At 32.0% G+C, this 10,781-nt stretch overlaps 1 protein-coding gene across 1 annotated transcript; it reads left to right on the forward strand.

The window, feature by feature from the left end:
- The first annotated feature begins 990 nt into the window (after positions 1-990).
- LOC111881022 (L-type lectin-domain containing receptor kinase IX.1) lies at positions 991-3,377 on the forward strand. Its single transcript, XM_023877416.3, has one exon. It carries the CDS (start codon positions 1,218-1,220, stop codon positions 3,126-3,128), a length of 1,911 nt encoding a protein of 636 aa, XP_023733184.1. The 5' UTR covers positions 991-1,217; the 3' UTR covers positions 3,129-3,377.
- The last annotated feature ends 7,404 nt before the right edge of the window (positions 3,378-10,781 follow it).

The raw sequence follows: 10,781 nt of genomic DNA on the forward strand, positions 1-10,781 counted from the left end.
CGGTTTTTGTTTCAGGTACTCCCTCTTCGAAGGGAAAGGAGCCGGCATGATCGCAGCGCATCACACTACATTTTCCGCACAAGATGTATTTGGGATTTATACTCTGATATTGTTTGTATCATGACATGTTTTGACTATGGATACATTGATTTTGATATGAGTTGTTTCTACGATGTTTTCAGACAAATGGTTTTGTAATTGTTTAATTTAAAATGAGATTTTTGGTCGTAAATTTTTGGATGATACAATATGATTTTAGAAGATGAAGAGAAAACAATGTGTCAGTACGATGAAATCAAAGTTTTTCCAAATATTGAAGTAGTTGTTGGTATGCCATAGTTTATGGCAAACAGAAGAGAAGTGCAAGACATTCATCACTCCTTTCATACTGATTTGGTGAAACATGTTTATAACGCTAAGACGCAACCCGAGGTCGAGGACTTAGATGGTGATTTGTTTGATGAGCAGTTCATGTTTCACATACATTCGTCGAGGATTCGATAGAGGATGTCGATGACAATTTGGTGTAACTTTTAATTATGTTTTTCTTGGTTTTATTATGTAATTTTTATTTTTAAGTAATAAAATACTTTTATTTTTATTAAATTTTGTGTTTATTAATTATTTTTTATTTAATGATACTTATTTTCTAAAAGTTGTAGTTTTTAAAATTAAAATAGTTTTATTGTGAAAGAAAAAAAAAAGAAAGGAACTGAGATGTGATCCTCTTCTAAGTTATTAAAAAGTGATAAAATAAAGTGAAGGAAAATAAGATGGTGCTAATTAAAAAGTGTAAGATGGATACACATTTGAATGCGGGGAGTCATAATTAAAGTCAGAAAATGTGAGGGAGGAATAGACGAATAGTCCACTCATAAAGTATCGAGCACGTCGTACAGTCCACGACCACTGGCAGCAGTTGTGGTATAAATTCTTATGATCATTTTATATATATTATTATATATAAGGGGATAAGGGGATATAACTTTGTTAAAATATGATGAAAGACGGCGACTATGACCAAGTCGTAAAACAGGTTCGAACAGTACTTGACAATTTCAAAACACTCTACTTGTAGATCACAATCTTGTCTAAGTAAAAAAAGTCCAACTGATTTTCTTGGAAATTGCTGAGGTGACGATGTTATCTACTTTTCATTCATTAGAATTACGAAAAACATCAAGGTTTTGCAAACCTTCAACCAAGTTTCCACAATCATGGTCATCTTAACATACTTCCTTCTTCTCTTCATCCCTCAAGCAACATCAATTACTTTCAATTTCACAAATATTGGTCGACAACACCTGTCCAATGAAATAAACATAATGGGTGATGGATTTATTTCCAATGAAGGAATCCAAGTAACTGCAGATGGGAATGGAACTACAAAGTTCTACAGAGAAGGACGGGCTACATACATCCAACCACTTCACCTTTGGGATATCGCCTCTGGTGGGCTAGCAAGCTTCACCACCTATTTCTCCTTCGTGATAGATTCAGACTCGAATGCATATTATGGCGATGGGCTCACATTCTTTCTTGCTGAAAACAATTCAGTCATATCAGCTGGTTCATCCATGGGGCTTCCCATCAATGGCTTAGAAGATTCGAAGAACCCATTTGTAGCAGTGGAGTTTGATACATTTGCAAACCCGGAGTGGGATCCAAGAAACTCTAGCAATGATTTGATAGGCGATCATGTAGGTATCAGCATTAACTCTCTTAAGTCTGTTGCCTCTCAGAAATGGTTAAGCAATATAGTTGGTGGGGGAGTCTGTGAAGCATGGATTACATATGATTCTCTTTCTAAAAATCTTAGTGTTTCCTTCACTGGTTTTCAAAATAATACAATTGTACGTCAAGCGTTTTATTACATAGTCGATCTAAAGGCTGTTTTGCCTGAATGGGTTATTTTCGGGTTCTCAGCTGCAACTGGAAATGCGTTCCAGAAAAACACTGTGAAGTCTTGGGTTTTCAATAGTTCTGATTTACAGATGGATGCAAATAATGTCATGCCTCCTACAAGTGGCCTAAATCCTGTAAAAGGGAAGAATAAAACAGTACTGGTAGTGAGCTTAGTAGTTGGTTTATCTGTTTTGATTACTTTTCTGGCTCTACTTGCCTACTACGCATGGAGGAAGAAGAAAAGGAGGGAAGAGGAACAAGGATTTGATGTTGTAATGAACAACGAATTCGAAATGAACACTGGACCCAAAAAATACTCTTACAGAGAATTAGCTGGGTCAACTAATAATTTTGCAGAGGATCGGAAACTTGGTGAAGGAGGCTTCGGTGGGGTTTACAGAGGTTTCTTGAAAAAATCTGGCACGCATGTTGCAGTCAAACGGGTGTCGAAAGGTTCCAAACAAGGTATCAAAGAGTATGCCTCCGAAGTCAAGATCATCAGCAGATTAAGACACAGGAATCTAGTTCAACTCACAGGTTGGTGTCATGAGAAAGGGGAATTATTGCTTGTTTACGAGTTCATGGAGAATGGAAGCTTAGATTTACATCTTTTCAAGGAAAAAACCTTGTTAAAATGGGGCACAAGGTACAAAATCGCCCATGGGCTAGCTTCTGCATTGCTGTATCTACATGAAGAATGGGAGCAATGTGTTCTGCATAGAGATATCAAAGCGAGCAATGTGATGTTGGACACAAATTTTAATGCGAAGCTGGGCGACTTTGGGTTAGCTAAGCTGGTCGACCACGAGAAAGGCTCACAGACAACCATGTTGGCTGGAACCTTGGGTTACATGGCGCCTGAATGTGTAGTAACTGGCAAGGCAACCAGAGAATCAGATGTGTTTAGCTTCGGAGTTGTTGCTTTAGAAATAGCGTGTGGGAGAAAACCCATCATGTACATGGCTCAAGAAAATCAAATACAGTTAGTAGAATGGGTTTGGGAGATCTATGGAGCTCGGACACTACTAGAGGCAGTGGATCAGCGGCTAGGATCAGAATATGAGGAAGAAGAGATCAAACGTTTGATGATCGTTGGGTTGTGGTGTGCACACCCAGACCCAGACCTTCGCCCATCAATGAGACATGTTATTCAGGTACTGAACTCCGAAGATTCCCTTCCCATACTCCCCTCAAAGATGCCGGTGGCCTCTTACTTGTCTTAATCAGTCCAAGGCCCATCATCGAGTAGGCATATAACGTTGCTTACTCAAATAAAAAAAAAATAAAAAACAAAAGGCCTGACAGTTGTGTCTTGCAATCAATGGAATTAGAGGTATTAATTTATTTATCTAAAAATCATTTGCATTGTTCAAGTTTGTTTTATTTCGTTCGTGTAAGTTATTTGACAAACATATACGGGTTGGCAACATATGAGGTCCACTTTTATCAAATTTCACTAATCGTTGATGGGATTCTCTTATGTCATGCCAGAGCTTTTATTTTAGTGCGGTTTGTGTTGAAAGACGAAGTGTCATAATAAAAAAAAAAAAAAAAAACATTCTGAAGTTATTTGATTTGCATAGATAAATTTACTTTCTAGAAACTAGTCAAAACCAAACATTCTGAAGTTAGCATAAATATGTTTAATTAAGCTGAATTAACCAACTAATTTAAAAAAAATTGAATCATATAGAAATCCACGAAAGAAAATCACTAATAATCTTGTATAAAACATAGATTTTTTTCACAACCTTTTTGTTTTAAAGAAAGTATTTTTCCAAAGCGTCAAATCATCTAAAAAGTCGTTAGAATTGCCGTTCATCCCATCTTTGATAGTGTATATTATTAGTATATACTATACTAGGTTATAACCTATACGAACAACTGTTATAAAATAAATTAAGTATTTATAAACAAATTTATAATAATCAATTATTATAAATAAATTATTAATTAAGATATATATTTTTGTATTTATATAAAATTATAATCGTTGTTTTAAATGAAAATGTGAAATATATTTTGAAGATATATCAGACAATATTTATTTGTGAAGTAATGAAGAAAAATAACAATAAATTTGTGAATATTCACTGCAGATAATGTAAATATTTGTATATATATTGAGTATATTATACAGTTGTTTACATTATTTTATTTGAAAATTTGAAAATTACATGGTAAAAATGAATAGGTGTTATGCAGGGGTTTAATATATTTGAAGGGATTGCATAAAGGTCGTGTGTGTTATAAAATATGATCAAATAATAAGATAACTTATAGAGTAAAGAAAGACATGAGAGTAGAGAGAACTTTATTCCAATATTTGTGATGAAATCATCAAAATTTTATAATACATAATATTCACTATTTATACTAGACAAAGAAGATGAAAGGTCATGTATGATATGAATGCACATTATGGTGGTGCATAACTACACTCATAAAACTCATAATAATGTTTGCTATAATGCTCACTAATTATGGAGAGTAATGAGGGAATATGGAGAATCCAATACTCATTCACTAAATAATAATTCATAACACTCCCCCTTGAATGACGATTGTATCATGCCTCGTTAAAACCTTAATCGGTAAAACCTAATGGGAAAAACCCTTTATTAAGGAAAAAGAGTACATGATTAATAATATATATTGGAAACAATTGCCTCGTTAAAAACCTTGCTAAGAAAACCCGGTGGGAAAAACATAGCTAAGGAAAAGAGTACAATATGTTTCCAACTCCCCCTGATTAGCACATCACTTGATTTTCTTGAAGCACCGCATAGCAATGTTGCGTACCATCGTTTCAAATTTCGATGTAGGAAGTGCTTTAGTAAGCCGGTTAGGAAAGTTGTTACTGGATTGAATTTTCTAGATGTTGATTACACGCTCTTTTTGAAGATCATGAGTGAAAAAAACATTGGTGATATATGTTTGGTTCTGTCTCCTTTGATAAATCTTTCCTTGAATGGAGCTATACAAGTTGTATTATCTTCATATAGTATGGTTGGAACATCCCTGTTAGAAGTTAGACCACAATTCTTGCAAATGTGTTGAGTTAAATTTCTTAACCAAATACATTCATGACTTGCCTTATAAATTGTTATAATCTCTGCATGGTTAGAATAAGAAGCAACTAAATTTTGTTTAACAACATGACAAGATATTATGTTACCTCCACAAGTGAATAGATAAAATGTTTGGGATCGAGCTTTGTGTGGATCAGATAAATATCCCGCATCTGCATAACTAATTAACTTTGCATTTTATGAATTTGATTAGTATAAATTCATATCTATTGTACCCCGAAGATATCAAAAAATGTGTTTGACTCTATTCCAGTATCTTCTTGCTGGACAAGAACTATATCTTGCTAATAAGTTTACGACAAAAGATTTATCAGGTCTTGTATTAATAGTAAGATATATTAGTGCATCAATAGCACCAGGATATAGTTCTTCGGGAACAAGAAGATTTTCATGTTTTTTATGACGCTAAAGTTGGTCCTTATTTGGCATCTAATTGCCTTACCACCTTCGGGTTACTCATGGATGTGAGTTATTCATATAAAACCTTTTTAGCACCTTTTCTAGACATTAACGTAAAAAAACTTCATTTTTGTGTGCTTAATTTGAAGACCCAAATAGAATTTCATCTTACCAAGATCATTCAATTCAAAAATTTCTTTCAAACAAGAAGTGACCTTTTCCAATTCCCTAGGAGTTCCAATTATGTTCAAATCATCTACAATAATATCAATTATAATAAATTCTTATCTGAATGTTTTTATGAATACACATGGGCTTAATGGATCATTTTTATAGCACTCTTTCAACAGAAATGTACTAAAACAATTGAAGCATATACGACCAGATTGTTTCAATCTATACAAAGATTTATTTAATTTTACCAAATATACTTCATGAGAATTAGAAGTTTGTGTTTCTGGCACCTTAAACCCTTCTGGGATTTTCATATAATAATCATTTTGAAGTGAACCATATAAATAGGCGGTAAATACATCCATTAGACACATCTCCAGTTTTGCATATATTATTATACTTATAAAATAACTAAATGTAATTGCATCAACTATCGGAGAATACTTTTCTTCATAATCAATTTCGGGCCTTTGGGTAAAACCTTGTGCAACAAGTATTGTTTTATATCTCACAATTTCATTTTTCTCGTTTCTTTTGCGCACAAATACCCATTCGTGTCCCACTGTTCATACTTTGTTTGGTGTATGGACTACAGGTCCAATAACTTTTCGTTGTGTAAGAGAATTAAGCTCTTTATTTATTTCATCTTTCCATTTTGGTCAATATTTTCTATTCATACATTTCTCAATAGATTTAGGTTCAAGATCCTCATTTTCTTTATAATCACATGCGGAACATGATATGAAAAATTATCGTCGACTTCTGTCTTATGTTGGTTCCGTCTTATTTCTGTCATGACATAATTTATTGAGATCTCATCATTTTCATTTTTTTTTCAGGTACCTTATATTCTTTTGTTATGTCATTGGCTCTTCCTGAGCTTCATTAATCTTTTCAAGAGATATTGTTTTCTCTTTTTGACCATCAATTATATTTTTTCCCATTGCTTTTCAAGGTTTTTATCTTTAGAACAGGTTGTTCTTTCACGCTTCAGGCGTGGCTTAGATTCATTTGTAGTTGTATTTTTCCTTTTGGGATATCAATTCTAACTGGATCATTATAGCTAGTACATGAGATTTCATTTTCCAACTTCTTTATTTCTTCCCCTAATGTTGGAAAATATGATTCATCAAAATAATAATCATCAAGTATAGCTATAAATAAATCTCCGGTTGATGATTTTAAATATTTTACTATAGATGGACATTCATATCCAACATAAATTCTCATTCTTCTTTGAGGTTGAGAAATGAGTACATTAATTGCACATCTAAATGTCCTTAGATGGAAATATTTGGTTCCTGGCCGCAGACCATTTAAATAGGGGATAACTAATGATAACTGGTTGGCTTGATGCATATAAGTGATGTTGCATGTAAAATTGCATGCTCCATGTCAATGTAGGAAGTTTAGAATGCATTAGTAATGGTCTTGAAATTAATTAAAGGTGTTTGATTAACAACTCAGCTAAACCATTTTGTGTATGAAAATATGCAACATGATGTTCAATAGTTATCTTAATCAACATGTAATAATCATTAAAAGCTTATGATGTAAATTCTCCAACATTATCAAGTCAAATTTTCATAATTGGGTAATCGGGAAAATATGCCCTTAGGCTGATTATTTATGAAAATAATCTTGCAAAAACCAAATTACAACTAGACAACAAGCACACATGTGACCATCTAGTTGACTCATCAATTAAAACCATAAAATATCTAAATGGTCCACATGGTGGTTGAATTGGTCTACATATATCCCTTTGAAATCTTTCTTAGAACTATGACTTTCATACCCAACTTTGTTCAATGATGGATGAGAAATTAATTTTCCTTAAGAGCATGCAGCACAAGAGAATTCATTAGCTTGAAAAATCTTCTGGTTTTTCAAGGAATAATCACTTGAAGTTTCAATTATTTTGCGCATAATAATTTATCCGGGATGGCCCAATCGGTCATGTCAAACTTTGAAAGTATTATCATACCTTTTTTATTTCCAATAGCATGAATCATTGTAATATTTGTATAATACAATCCGGAGGACAATACATATAATTTTTCCAAAAAAACTTTTCTTACTCGGTATCATTTTTGTAATGTTGAGATAATTTGTATTACCATCATTAGTTGTTTCAATATGATATCCGTTAGACCGAATATCCTTAAAACTTAATAAATTTCTTGGTGATTTTAATGAAAATAATGCATCACCAATTGTAATTACTGTCCCTTGTTGTAATATTATATTCGCTCTTCGGAGCCTTCAATCATTTTTGCATTACATATTATTATATTAACATTTGCTTCTCTAATTGATAAGTAAGCAAAATACTTTTCATTATTAAAAATATTATGTGTTATTGCATTGTCTATAAGAAATATATCTTCCTTATTTCTGTTGCGAATATCCATATTTCTTTTCAATAAATAAATAAAACACAAGAAACGAATATGACATAAAAACATAATAAATGTCTTAAAACAAAACTATTATATATTATTTTTTCATCACCATCAATAGCACCACTTGTCCCTTCTGGGTAGACAAGATAATTCGCAACATTTATATTTTAGAGAATCTTGATAAAGATCAACAAAATGCTTTGGTAAGCGGCATGTGCAAGACCAATGATCGATCATTCCACATTAGTGACAAACATTTTCAACTTTTTTTTTTTGCCTTGACCACTTTTATCATTAGGATGTGGATTTTTGTTATTTTCCAACTTCTGGTGGTTACTTGTAATCTTGTTATTTTTATGATAATAACCTCCACGCCCTCGATTATACCCATGACTATTATGATATATGATATTGCATTCACTTCAGGGAATGCACTAGAACCGGTCGGGGTTGATTGATGATTTTTCATCAATAACTCATTGTTTTGTTTAGCCACAAGAAGACATGAGATTAATTCATATTTATTTTAAACCTTTCTCATGATATTGCTACTACAGGAGCATGTTAGTAGCATGAAAAGTAGAGAATGTTTTCTCTAGCATGGTCTTCCATAATAAAAATAATAATCAAATAAAGACTTGTATGTTAAGGAATTGTTAGTTCAGAAATTCCATAAAATAAGTTGTAAGCATTGTACATGTAAACTTATAAAAAATACATACTTGAAAATAATAAGAGCTCTCTATGGTAGAATCGTGCTGATAACGTGTTATAAAATATGATCAAATAATAAGATAACTTATAGAGTAAAGAAAGACATGAGAGTAGAGAGAACTTTATTCCAATATTTGTGATGAAATCATCAAAATTTTATAATACATAATATTCACTATTTATACTACACAAAGAAGATGAAAGGTCATGTATGATATGAATGCACATTATGGTGGTGCATAACTACACTCATAAAACTCATAATAATATTTGCTATAATGCTCACTAATTATGGAGAGTAATAAGGGAATATGGAGAATCCAATAGTCATTCACTAAATAATAATTCATAACAGAAATTACATTTATTGATTAAGATTGTAATAAATTAGGCAATAGATATTACAAGTCAATTTTTTGATGACGTGTTTACAAGGAGAAGTGAATTAGTAGAAATGTAATTAATGAGAAAAAATCAAAAACTGACAAGTGGCAAATAATTAATTTCAAGTTCTAATTGATTGATACGTGACAATTTTGCTACTCTTTTATTAGGTAGGGAGATTATTCGCGTAACTATTTAGTAATATTTAGTAAGTATCCACCCATGAATTTAGCCCGATCCTCATCGTAATCTTTTTATATATTAGGTTATAACCCGTGGAAACCATGGTTGGTATATTTAAAATTATTATATAGATAAAAAAAATAATAAATGTAAAAAAAACACAAAGATATTGTCGATTGTAAGTAATTATGAATTAATTTATTATACAAAATAAACATAATAATATTATTAGAATATGATTTTGTATTTTCAAATTTTGAATTAAATTTGATTTGTTACCAAAAAAATGAAATAATAAAAATCATGTAAAAATGTCACGTGTAAAAGAGACATCCTAAAAAACTGACACATGTTATTTTTAGGTTTCATTTATTAAAAGATGTAGATGTAGATTTGTAGTTAATTAATGAGAGAGAATATTTTTGGAATTTCTATAGGCGTAGGAGACGTATGCATTTCCTTATTTTAGGTTCTTTTGTATATTAAGAGTCATCAATCTAATGAATATTGTGGTATTTTTACCATAGGACGTATATTCCTTAATGTGAAAGAATATATACATAATACAAGGAATAGTCCATAATACAAATTGGTCTTAATAGCTAAAAAGGCTATCTAAATACAGACAACACAATTATATATATATATATATATATATATATATATATATATATATATATATATATATATATATATATATATATATATATATCCACCCACAATGAGAACGGGAGGAGAATCATGAACATTCTTGCTGACCAAAAATCAAGGAACAATGGAGGAGGTAGACTCTTTGTGAAGATGTCAATACACTAAGAAGAGGATGGAACATGAAGAGCTTGTACTTGCCCTATGGCCACTTTGTCATGGACAATGTGAATAGCTATCTCAATATGTTTGGTCTCCTGGTGTTGAATCAGATTAGAATACATGTAAATTGAACTCACATTGTCATCATAAAAAATAGTTGCCCTATGTGGTGAGTAATAAAGCTCAAGAAGTAAATTGTAAAACCAATATGTTTCAGCAACAATATTAGCCACACCTCAATACTCTTCTTCGGCACTAGACCGAGAAATCATATTTTTCTGTTTGGAAGACCAAGGCAACAGATTGTTTCCAAAGAAAACACAATAGCTTGATGTGGATTTGTGAGTAATGGGACAACCAGCTTAGTCAATACAAAAGTACACATTGAGATCATGATTCGGAGAACATAAGAGCTGAAGTTCATAATTTGCGGTGGCTCGAATTTATCGTAAAATGTGCTTGAGATTCGTGAAATGAGGCTCCCTAGGATCATGCATATATAGACCCACTTGTTGAACAACATATGTAATATCCGATCAAGAAACGTGAGATACTGAAGTGCACCGGTAGAGCTACAATAGAGAGCAGGATAATCAGGAATGTCTAAGTTTAACCACTTACTATGTAATAGAAAAAAAAGGAATAGGAATGTCTAAAAACAAACCTCTTACTATGTAGTAGAATGTCAGCATTTAATTAATTATGTGGGCTATTT

This window comes from Lactuca sativa, chromosome 9 (assembly GCF_002870075.4).
Source record: "Lactuca sativa cultivar Salinas chromosome 9, Lsat_Salinas_v11, whole genome shotgun sequence".
In the NCBI taxonomy this organism is placed as follows: Eukaryota; Viridiplantae; Streptophyta; class Magnoliopsida; order Asterales; family Asteraceae; genus Lactuca; species Lactuca sativa.